Consider the following 12,894-nt stretch of genomic DNA (forward strand, 5'->3'; position numbering starts at 1 on the left):
TTCGTTATGTAAAAAGTGACGATTCAAAGTGTGACTATGTTACCTACTAAATAAAGATATTTTTGAATTTGAATTTAACGAAAACTTTGAGGGATGATTGTATATACGGGAAAAAGAGGAATTCAGATTCATGGTTAAATTAATTCCGCTAAATAATCAAGGTCTCACATTCACTGCATGTCATGTCACGTGGACTACGAGCGCATTTAAAACAGAATTACCACACCTTCCTGATATAACCAGCATAAACGTAAACAAAGTGAGGCGTGGACGCTAGTGTAGCATATTTCTTATAAGTTCTATTACCATAAATAACATAGGAATTATAATGCGGTCCGCTCTGTTCCGAGAACGTATTTTTGTTTTGATACAGCCGTATATATACTGGTAGGCAGGACACCAACCACAATATAAACGACGAACGTCGAAGGGAAACGTACTCAAAGAAATCCAAAGAATCACAAAATGAAGGTGGTACTACTTACAGTGTGTTTTGCCGTAGCCGTACTGGCTCAAGAAAAATATGATTCAGCAAACGACAACTTCGATATTTCTGAAGTATTAGGAAATGAACGATTGTTGCTGTCATACTCGAAGTGTTTGCTGAATAAAGGCCCCTGTACTCCAGAGGTGAAGCAAGTTAAGGGTGAGTAGACTATCAGAATAATTTCCCGAATTTTTTCTTCTTTTATAATATAAGTATTATATAAATATTACCGTTGCTTTGGGTCTAACCTGGGGTATCCCACGCGTCTGGTCAGGAGTCATTTTATAGTAACATATTTTGTCCACCATTGACATACTTCTTATACACGTTGAACATGAAAATAATGGTTGAAAGTCAACAGTCAGATTTAAATGAAATTCAAATAATTGCGGAAGACGGTACTATTTATTAAAACCGACTCAGGTTTAACTAATTAAAAATACAAAAAGCAAAATGAGCTAATGACAAACTAAATGAACAATCATAATTGGTAATGTAAAATTAGTAAAATAATTACGAACAAATGTGTAAGTATGTTATTCTTAACGATTAATTATTTTTAGTAGACTTAACCGCTTCGAAAGCTTTGTTGAATGTGTGATAACAAACCCAACCTTGTGAATGATATTTCGTAGCTTCATTCCATACATCATCAAATTCTTCGTCTGTAAATTTATAACCGGTTGCTTCAAAGACTCTTCGAACAGTTTGAGGTTCACGAGCGGCGTATGCCTCACGATGGCTGACGCCCAATCTTGTCATGATGCTCGGGTTCAAGCAACTTCTTGCATCTGACTCTTCTGGGAGACAGCTGCGAATTGCTTTACAACAATTGGCAGGTGTTACTGGAAAATCTTTATCGAAATATCTGCCTGAGGGTACTCCTGCCCTACCTCTCTTATCCTCTTCTTGTCCTGGCCTTACCATCTCAGTGTATGTCGTGCGGTAATCGAGGCATTCCTCTGGAATATCCCATATTTTCGGCAATTCGGGAAGGGGCCGATGGAAATTCATTATTTCAACAAAAGGTTTATATTTAATTTGAGATCCATCATAAATCTTCCATGCCGACAGCAATGGCTCTAGAAGTGCTGGATCAAACCTCAAGAACTTGACCGTACATTCCCTATAAACCTGTTGTTTAGGAAGCCATCCAGTTTTACAAACATCTAAATGCTTTAGACTCAAGTAAAAATTGGAAAAGAATGTTCTTTCAAAGCGTTTAGACAAAATATAATGTTTGTCATAACGTATGGTATTTAAATGCTTTAAACATTTTTTAATAAATTCCCTATCTGGATTTGTCTTACACCTGGTCATTAGTGTTAAAAAAGTATCTGGATGTTCTGGTTTAGGTTTACCGAATGCAAATCCCTCTGGCAGATTGACATCCTCTATATTAGGACATAATGGAGTACCGAGCTTTGCTTGATTAGTGTCTTTGAAATCTGCTTGTATTGAGTTCATGGCTTTCGCCAAAGCATCGCCTCCTAACACTCTGTCCTCTGACAAGCAACATTTTACTAGTCTTCCTCTTGGATCTTGATGGGTTCTATGCCCGTATATAAGATCAGGGTTAAACACTGGTCTGCAATAGTTACGATCAAGCTGGGCACCAACCGATTCCAAATTGGGAGCCATTTTTGGATCGGGGTTAGCAGGCATGACTATGTCATATAAAGAGTCTTGAGGATTTTTCTTTCCAAATTTGGTATTCATATCGAACCCTGCAGGTAGATATGGTACTTGATCGCTTGTTTCACCTAAGCGTTTTTTCCAATAAGACTTGTATACTGTTTCTTTGAAATCTTCGACCAGAGTTTGTGCTTTTGTTTTGACGGGAGGGTTGATGAGTTCTTGTACTTCGGTGAACATGGCGTTGCGTTTGTCTGGTCGGGGTTGCCTGAGAGATTGGGTGAAGTAGGTGCTGGCTGGCGGTATGATGGCGTCGTGGACCAGGGCGTCCACCTCATCCGCGAGCAGGTACTGCTGTAGGCAGCCCCTGACGTGCTGGTCTGCTTGCGCCGACGGAATACCCGCTGCACATATCCTAGGGTCTCTCTCAATAAACATTCCTAAGTTTCCTTTTCCACCTGATGTATGCTTTTTGCATTTTAACATAATGTAAATTTCTTGAAAAACTGATTTAAGGAAAATGTTACTTTTATTCAGTTCTTGATTATTGGTACGTTACAGTACTTACAGTGCTTACTACGATCTTTTATTTTGTTATTTGTCTACAAGTTGACAATTATTTTTCATCTCAGAATGATATCTGAGAAAGTTTTCTTATCGAGTACTAATATCTAAAATAGTTTTTATTCAATATTTTTTGTTATTTCCTGAGAACATCGTAAAAGTCTTTGATGATCAGTAGGCAGGTACGATCTACGAAATCGATTCTGCAAAAAATACTACTGAACAAATACTACAAATACTTTAGGGACAGCGCCCCACGGTCAACAATAGTTCTAAATTACCCATCCCGTTTAAATAATCCATACTGATGGCAATGATGAAGTAGACTATACCATCACCCTTCTCTTTCAGAAAAATTACCGGAGGCATTGGCCACGGGATGCGCCAAATGCACTGAGAAGCAGAAACAAATGGGCAAGCAGCTAGCACGGGAGCTGAAGAAAACCCACCCCGAGATCTGGGATAAGCTTGTGGCCCACTACGACCCACAGGGCAAGTACCGGGAGGCCTTCAAAGACTACCTCAAGCCTTGATGCAAGTTGTATGTTAGAGATTGTGATAAAACAGTGATATTAAAATAAATACTATATTCAATGTAAATTACATTTTTTATTCCTTTCATTACGTAAAATAAATTTTAACATTTAAATTTTTGGAATACGCTTTTAGCATAATTAAAACAATTAATTGTCAATAAAAAACATCAATATACTGATAAAAATCAAGTAAGTATCTAATAATAATTGAATAAAACTAAAATATTATAGAAAAATTAAGTTTACGTTTCTTTATAACTTTCCAACGCTTTTCGGAAAGTTTCATAGCAGACCCATCCCAGTGAATGATACTTTTTAGCTTCTTCCCAAATGGCGTTGAATTTTTCCTCAGTGAACGTATCTCCCGCCGCCTCAAACACCCTACGAACCACATGCGGCTCACGTTTTGCATACAAGTCGCGGTGGCTGACATGCACCAATGTCAATATGCTCGGCTTTAAACATGAGTTCATATCTGACTCGTGTGGTAAACAAGTTCTATGAGCTTTGCAATACCCCTCAGGCGTTACAGGATAATCCGTATCCATGTATCTACCTGAAGGTAATCCTGCTCTCATCAGTGGTCCGGGGTCTTGGCCAGGTTTCACCATTTCCCCATAAGTGGTCCGAAAATCTAAGCAGTCTGGATGAAGATCAGGCACTTTAGGAAGTTCCGGCAAAGGTTCCTTAAAGTTTAAAATGTGAGAAAATGTTTTGTACTCAATTTTGGAACCGTCGAAAGCCTTCCACATGCACAATAAAGGTTCGATTAAACTAGGATCGAATCTAATGAGTTTTGATCCACAATACTCGTAAACTATTTCTTTAGGTATCCAGCCACATTTTTCTTTATCAAAATATTTCAGGTTATAGTAAGCCTTTTTGAAGAATGTTGGTAAAAATCGAGTAGACAAAATCTTACGTAAAGAGTTAAGATGTCCTAAACATTTTCGGAAAAATACCCGACCAGGGTTCAACTCACAGAAAGTAAGACATTCAGGAAGATTTTCTGGTCGTTTTAACATACCAAATGTATAACCTTCGGGTACACAACTAATATTATTATTGGGGGCTAACACTTTACCCAGGATTGGCTGCTTCCTGACCTGAAAGTCAGCCTGAATAAAATTATTGCAAGTTCGCTCCGCTGTACCTTCGACTACTCTATTGTCTGTAAGAGCACATTTTGCGTAAATACCTCGCGGATCTACTTTAGTTCTGTAGCCATAAGTTAAATCTGGATTGAAAGCGGGCTGGCAATAGTTGCGTCTCACTTGCACGCCGGCACGTTTAGATGGAGGCAAGTCTGGCAAGGGAATTTTCGGCATAACTAAATCGTACAGAGTTCCTTCGTAGGGTAATTTCTTTCCATACGTCGTGCCATGTATGTCGAAACCCTTCGGGAACATAGGAATAGGATCGGGTACTTGGCCTAGAGGTTTTTTCCAGTAAGATTGGTAAACAGTGTCTTTCACATCGGCGGTGAGCTGTTGAAACTTGGTTTGGTTGGGTGGATTGACGAGTTTGGCGACGCAGGTGTTGAGCCCGGCGTTGCGGCGGTCATAGGGCAAGGGTTGTCGCAGCGGCGGGAGGGGGCGAGGGGGTTTGGGTGGGATGATGGCGTCACTCATCAGCGCGTCCACCTCATCTTTGAGCAGATAGTGCTGCAGCGCGCGGCCGACGGTCTCGTCCGCCTGCGAAGACGGCACACCCGCTGCGCAGATGCGGGCATCCCTCTCGATGTACTTGCCCACGTTGCCCTTCCCTCCCGTTGTCAAGCGCTGGCACTCAAGTGGCATTTTACAATATTAAGTTCCTCTTTATATAAATAAACGTATTTTATAAATAATTATGTAAGTATTAAATATAAAACTGTTCGAGTCATAATGTCTTTACTTAAATGTCACTTTTGTCATATCGGCGATGTCGGCGATGGATCACTGTTCTCATGCAGCCTATGAGATTAAAAAATCTAATACAGTGAGAAGGGAGGTTGCATTATTGATAATCTTAACACAATGACTGACGTTACGAGTTGACCAAACATTGTAAGGTTGAGGCGAGCAAGTTAATGTAAACAGCTATAGAAAATCAATGTGGTTCCCATAGTAGGAAATAACATGAATCATGAGGACAGATACGGCAGTAAATCGGATAATGTCGCCATTAGCATTGCACACACATCCTGAGATCGTTATAATCGCGGGTTTGTTTGTCGAGTCTGCATTTAAGGACAATGACAACAGACTTTATATAAACTAGAGGATTGCTTCCGTCACACTCAGTAGTGCGTTACCAAGAAGGGATTATATGAACATCTTTGTGATTTACTAATTTATTATAGGTAAAACAAATATCATCAGTCCAAACGTAAGTAATCTAAGCTATAACAATTGAAGTAGAAATAAGCATAATTTATTTTTGGCACAATTTTACCAACGTATAAAGCAAGAAATGGTACACCGACAAGAGCGTGGCTCTTAAATAAATTTCATATCATCTCAGGCTTTTCTACCACATTGTTTTATCAAAGGGCTTCGGGAGATGGTTATGTAATATACCTACATAACAAGTCTACAAAATCTCTTCTTATAATTATGCAGTGCAATAGGTACATATGTGAAATTCTAATAATAGGGTGTGACAACAAGGGCATTGATAGTAAGGATATTTAATAACATAATAATGGTAAGTAAATAATTCATGGTAAGCATCATTAAAAAGCAATGTAAATAATTGAATTAAATGAGATAAATAAATTTGAATATCGTTGTATTAGGGATTTAATTTTCTCTTTGTCAGTTTTCCAAAACATGATTGAGTGCTATCAAAAAATCCTTCATTTTGTCTTGACCCCAAGTTTACCAGTGAGAGACTTTCCAGGCTTCGTTCAGCAAAAACAATATACATTATATTATATGGCGTTGTACAGCTTTAATGTGATAATTATTTATTTTCTCATTACCGGGTACATAATTACTTTAAAATACAAATTTTTGCTTGATATTTGGATGACATATATAGAAATACGTTGATATATTGCGTTACGTTAAAATATCGAATCTTTAAATGATTTTAAACGTAAATTAGCTCAATATATTATAATTAAGTATCAACCATAACTTGTTTTTGGGGGGATCGTGATGGGAATGTAATTTAATGTGAAATAAATTAAGTGTGGTGAATTGTGAAGTTAACTGTGAATTTTCTGTACGAGCGAACATTAGTATTTATTTTATTGTAATCTGTTCTCATGTAAGTGACTTATTTCATGTCTTAATGAGAATAAAGAATCTTTGAACCTATATTGCTTCTTTTTATTTTGATCACAATAATAAATGGGTAGAAGATGTAATTATGCCTGGGTAAAATAAAAAAGGCCGGGCGGGGCGGGCTTAATAAAGGGGGGGACTGGATATAAGGGTAATTTATACCCAAAAACAAAGATAAAAGGTGCATATGTCATAATAAACATACATATAAAAAAGAAGAAAAATATGTACAGCGCCATCCATATTGTTTTTGAGAAATGTAGCTTGGAAAGTCCCACATTAATTTTGGGTGACCCAAAAAGTAAAGAACGATTTGTCAACATCTTAACCACTGATTTAATTCAAATGTAAACATTTACGTAAGTAAACAGAAATAGGTACGCAATGTTGTTCTTCAAGAAAGAGTAAGACTAAACGAAACGTTTTAATAAATGAAGATCCAAATCAGTTGTATCGAGGTCTTAGCGTGAATGACACCGTGATCAAAAATAAAGAAGACCGAACACAAGCGAAGAATGATGTAATTGTAAATCAGACTGAATATGACCGATCTGAATCAAAAACTAACGACGATCGTGACATTAACTTGAATATTATTAAGTCAAAAAGGAGGATATGTTTAGTAAGTAACATAAAGAGACTCAAAGTATTAAACATTTTCCAACAATATCACAAGGAGACTAATATTTGTCATTATCTATCAACCGGCGGCAGTATACATCAGCTGCTTCATGGACTCGAATCGAAATTGGAAGGCTACACACTATTTGATTACTGTATAATATTTATTGGTGACACTGACTTCAAATATACGCAAAATTTTCGAGAAGTTGTGAATTCCATAAAGAGAAAACTTCAAAGTGTTCAACATACAAATATAATAATCTGCACCCCAAATTACAAATATGGTCCGCATGTAAATCTCTTTAACCTGAGAGTAGAGACATTTAATCAATTATTGTATAATGATATCCTAACCCATGAGTATGCCTTCCTACTAGATACCAATAAAAATCTGGACTGCTCTTTTGAAATGTTCTCAAGTACTAATGGATGTTTGAATAATTACGGGTTCCATTGCATAGTAAAAGATCTAAATGCTTTAATTAAAAACATTAATGAACACTATATCTGTGACACTGATAATGAAAATTGCAACTTTTTTCGTACCTAATGATGTAAAACTACACGTAAATAATGGTTTCTCTATTCTCCATCAAAACATTCAAGGACTTCGCAATAAACTTGAGTTAATAGAATTAACACTCTTAGATCTTAAGGAATCTGATGTTGATATAGATGTATTATGTTTTACTGAAACTTTTGTAAGCTTGGGATCCGAGTCAAACATCAACTTAAGTAATTATAAGCTAGCGGCGACGTATTGTCGTAACACAAACAGAGGTGGTTCGTGTATTATGATAAAAAAAGGATTTGACTCAAAACCTGTACACATAGCTTCGGACTTAGCAACTAATTTCTTCTTCGAAAGTTGCGGTATTGAAATGATAGGTCTTGGTCTTGTCATTATTAATATTTACAGAGTTCCTAATGTAACTAAATCTCATATTTGGATGTTTCTTCACAAGTTGGAGCTACTGTTGAACAGACTTACTATGAAGTTTAAAAATAAGAAAATAATTGTCTGCGGCGATTGGAATATAGACATCTTGAAAAATAATCAGGCGACTACGGAACTTATTGAAATTTTACATACTTTTAATTTTAAACCTCATATTTTGGCCCCAACTCGAAAGGAATCATGTTTAGATCAAATCGCTACAAATATTAAACCTATAAAATCCGAAATCCTTACTCTCTGTCTTTCCGATCATGAAACCGCACAAACAGTGACATTGAACATCAAACGTAATAAAGCGTACTCTACATGGTTTGAATATAAGCGTGACTACAGTATGGACAACATTAGTAAATTCTGCGGATGTATACAAAATCTTTCATTTTCTCAAGTCTTAAATGCCAATAACTCAAATGAGTCTTTCACGGAATTCTATGACATTCTACAGCTTTTTTATAATTTATGCTTTCCAAAAATTAAAGTCAAAGTAAAAAATAATCATTCAAAACTTAAATGGATGACAAAAGGTTTACGTGTATCTTGTAAACGCAAGCGTAGTCTTTACCTAAGATACATAAATACAAAAGTAAATAAAACATTGAATAAAATTAACTTTAAAAAATATAATTCTATTCTTAAAAAATGTATTAGAAAATCAAATAAATTAAGTAATTCAAAATATATTTCCCAACACGATAATAAATGTAAAGCTACCTGGAATATTATTACTTCAACGGGTGGAAATACTGGACATGATAATGATATTAATATTATTAAATATAATGATCAACTTCAATCCAACCCTTATGACATTTGTAATGCTTTTAATGATTACTTTGTGAATTTAACTAATGCTTCAAGTACAAATTCAACTAAGGGTTCATCTGTTAGCAGTCGTAATTTGCAATTTAATCCTCATACAATGTTTTTGAATCCAGTAGATGTAAAAGAAACATATCGTATAATTATGTCTCTCAAAAATAGCATCACTAGTGGTTATGATGAATTGATTACTAAAATTATTAAAAAATGTGCTAATTTCTTGAGCTATCCACTAACTCATATAATTAACTTATCTTTTACTGAAGGTGTCTTTCCAGAACAACTTAAAATGTCTATAGTTAAACCATTATTTAAAAAGGGTGACAGACTTGACACAAATAACTATAGACCAATAACAATAGTGCCCATTCTATCTAAAATTTTTGAAAAGGCGGTTCACACAAGGATTGTCAATTTCATAAGCAAATATAAAATACTTCATCATCAGCAGTTCGGCTTCAGAAAGGGAAGCTCAACCACATTGGCTCAATTCAATTTTATACAGTATGTTGCTGAGAGTATTAATACGAAAGTTCCAGTTGTGTCTTTGTTCTTGGATATGAGCAAAGCCTTCGACTTTGTTAACCATAACAAACTGCTACAAAAGCTAGATATTTATGGCATTAGAGGTAGAGCCAATGATTGGCTCAGAACCTACTTAATGGATAGGAAACAATGCACGGAGATAAGAAAAAACTATGAGTCTCGAAACATCCTCACAAAGCTAGTATACCGATCCAAATTTAGAACTACAAACGCTGGTGTTCCTCAGGGTAGCATTCTAGGGCCGCTACTTTTCCTTCTCTACATTAATGATCTTCCAAGTGTTACACAACATAAATGTCTACTTTTTGCTGACGATACGACTCTAATTTTTAAATGTAATAATAAAATTTCTATTGAAAATGAAATCGATAAAACATTAACGGATGTAGTTAAATGGATGAATGATAATGATTTAGTAATAAACATAAACAAAACAAAAGTCATGCAAATATTATCGTATAATTCCGCTCGAATACCATTACAACTGACTTATAACGATGTATTAATCGAACAAGTGAATTATTTTAAATTTTTAGGTGTAAATATTGACGAACACCTTAATTGGAAAAATCATATTGATCACATATGTCAAAGATTAAGTCGTTTTACTTTTGCTTTAAAAAAGTTACGAAATAATGTGTCGATCGAATGCGCATTGACAGCCTATCATGGCTATGTTTCATCAATACTCACGTTTGGCCTTGTACTTTGGGGTAACTCTGTCGATATCAATAGAGCTTTCAAGCTTCAGAAGAGATGTGTTCGGGCTATTTGCAATGCATGGTTCTTAGAAAGCTGTAAACCATTATTCTTGGAACTTAAAATATTACCTTTACCATGTTTATATATAAGAGACGCTTGCATTTTTGTGAAAAAACATCCTGAATTTTTTAAAACTATTAGAGATGTGTCTAGCAGGAGAGTCAGATCTCAATATATTAATATGCTTTATCGTCCTCCTAGTAAGTGTTATATTTATGATAAAAATGTGTATAATATGACTATAGTAATTTATAATAACATCCCTGAAAATTTAAAAATGACACAAATGCCTAAATTTAAATCTGCTTTGACAAACTGGCTTTTCCAGCATTGCTTTTATAGTGTGGAAGAATATTTAGATAGGGATAAAAATATTGACTAAAGAATATTATCATTTTTTTATATCTAATATTATCATTAGTATTTGTAAAATTGAAATCTATTTTATTCTGTTATTTGTATTGCTGAAATTGTAAAAATCAAATATTTGTATGCCTGCATGCAGGTTGAATACACATGTGCCTCAGTATTGTATAACATCATTATGTACTGTATTCACACAAATAAAGGTTTACTTTACTTTACTTTACTTTACTTTACAGTATTCGTTACGATGTCACTTACACCCCATACAAGTACATACGGTAGCCATACAAGTGCGTATGGGTATTAGTGACACTGTAACAAATACTGAGGGGGATGATTCAGACCATGATTCTGAGTTGATATCAAGTGAAATTTACTGTCAGAAAATTCATGAAAATTTTAGTGTATTTTGAAATTATTTTCTGTTCCATACTTTTGCGACGGAAAATTACACTTGATATCAACTCAGGATCATGGCCTGAATCATCCCTCAAAGTTTTCGTTACGATGTCACTAACACCCTGTATATGTAGCTAGAAGATAAAATATTAGGTACCTATTTAAATTACTTAGGGAAACTGCAGTGTAGCGAAGTACACTCACGCTCTCAACATAAGCAACCTCCTGCCCTAACCAAGCCCTAATGTGCCTCATGCTACTGAACCTACCAGTACTTTCTAGAGGCTGTGATGAATAGTCTCTACACCTACCATACTCGGCACTGAATTTCATATCAGATACTCGCCGTGTTATTTTCCAGTTGAAAATGCATCGGGTGTTCGTCATCACGACATGCGTACTCGCGATTGTTGCTGCGGATTTCTATAGCTCTCGCTACGACAACTTCGACGTGCAGCCGCTTCTTGAAAACGACAGGATCCTGCTCAGCTACACCAAATGCTTCCTCGACCAGGGACCCTGCACTCCCGATGCCAAGGATTTTAAAAGTAAGTAAGCTGATTTTCGTTATTGGATATAGGTTGGTAAGTGAAGATGTGACTAAGGTACACGTCTTACCTGTTCAATACCTTTCACTTTACTTTTAAAGATTCCAAGATTGTAATGAGAAAAACTACGGCAGAGCAATTTATTTCATTTCAAGCTTTTAATAATACTAATAGCCAGTTCTGTCTTTTTGATTATCTTGATAATTGAGACGCGAGGAAAATAATTGTACGCAAAGACGATGGGACTATATATTGCATTATTTTTTTATCAGGCGGCCTCGAACTAAACTTTCTATCGCAGATTTTTCTATATCTAATTATTACTTAAAATATGTTCTCGGGTAGAATTGCTACATTTTGAGGATCCAATGCTTGAATTTATACGTCATTATCAACTATGTGCATAACCTCCGGAATCTCGTATATTTGTTAGGGTGCTTACAGACGAACTAAGACTTTTTGTTACTTAGCTTGAATATTATATAAAAAAAATTATTGCTGAATTTATAAAAGTTTAACTTTATTCAATTATAACCATTTTGTCTGTTTTAAATTTCAGAAGTAATACCTGAAGCACTGGAAACGACGTGTGGAAAATGTACCCCTAAACAGAAACAACTCATAAAAAAAGTTATCAAAGCAGTAATGGAAAGGCACCCTGAGTCTTGGAAACAGCTGGAACATAAGTTTGACAAGGATAATAAATACCAAGAATCCTTCAATAAGTTTTTAGCGGAAGCTGATTAGATGACAATTGCTATTAGTTTTTTATAGGCGTTTTATAGACTGAGCTATGTTTGATGTAATACGTATATTAATGATATATTTTATTATAATATTATAAATTGCATATACATGAACAATGACAATTGATATTTTGTTACTTTGATTTAATTTTACTTTGAATATTGAATACTTAACTACAACGTTACCATTGAAATATGACTTTGTTTTTTGAATTAAGTACCCATCGCTGTAGTATTAATTAACAAAAAAAGGAACTACAATGTGGATTTGTGTCAAAATTTTCAAGGGTTATATTAAAGTAAAATATTAATGTTGTTTTGATCAGCAAGAGATTGAATTAGGTATATTTTATCTAAAACTTTGACCTCTAAACTACTGAAAAAGAAAAAATCAATGCACTTCTCTGTGTTTTCAAAACAGTTTGAGTCTCAAAATTATATAGATGTTCATTTGTTCTAGCCGATGCACATTCAATTAAATTACAATTGAGAGATAAATATTCTATAATTAATTATCACTCGACCAAAAATATTATTTTTTGCCAGCATTTATTTTTATGTTTCATACAGAGGTATTAATTTCATTTAGAAGTAGAAAATATGAATATGCTATTTAGAAATAATAAACAAAT

The 12,894-nt window shown here is 34.9% G+C and overlaps 3 protein-coding genes across 3 annotated transcripts; 2 read left to right on the forward strand and 1 right to left on the reverse strand.

Annotated features, from left to right (window-relative positions):
• Window positions 1–386: 386 nt before the first annotated feature.
• Window positions 387–3,462, forward strand: LOC126374495 (allergen Tha p 1-like). Its single transcript, XM_050021166.1, has 2 exons — window positions 387–646; window positions 3,038–3,462. The coding sequence occupies exons 1-2, from the start codon at window positions 466–468 to the stop codon at window positions 3,217–3,219; spliced, it is 363 nt and encodes a 120-aa protein (XP_049877123.1). The 5' UTR covers window positions 387–465; the 3' UTR covers window positions 3,220–3,462.
• A 2-nt stretch (window positions 3,463–3,464) lies between these two features.
• LOC126374620 (EF-hand domain-containing family member B-like) lies at window positions 3,465–5,021 on the reverse strand. The gene has a single exon (XM_050021309.1). The coding sequence runs from the start codon at window positions 5,019–5,021 to the stop codon at window positions 3,465–3,467; it is 1,557 nt and encodes a 518-aa protein (XP_049877266.1).
• Window positions 5,022–5,445: 424 nt separating this feature from the next.
• On the forward strand, window positions 5,446–12,879 carry LOC126374493 (ejaculatory bulb-specific protein 3-like). Its single transcript, XM_050021163.1, has 3 exons — window positions 5,446–5,592; window positions 11,330–11,516; window positions 12,076–12,879. Exons 2-3 carry the CDS (start codon window positions 11,336–11,338, stop codon window positions 12,261–12,263), a joined length of 369 nt encoding a protein of 122 aa, XP_049877120.1. The 5' UTR covers window positions 5,446–5,592; window positions 11,330–11,335; the 3' UTR covers window positions 12,264–12,879.
• The last annotated feature ends 15 nt before the right edge of the window (window positions 12,880–12,894 follow it).

The sequence above is a fragment of the Pectinophora gossypiella genome, chromosome 17 (genome assembly GCF_024362695.1).
Source record: "Pectinophora gossypiella chromosome 17, ilPecGoss1.1, whole genome shotgun sequence".
Classification (NCBI taxonomy): domain Eukaryota; kingdom Metazoa; phylum Arthropoda; class Insecta; order Lepidoptera; family Gelechiidae; genus Pectinophora; species Pectinophora gossypiella.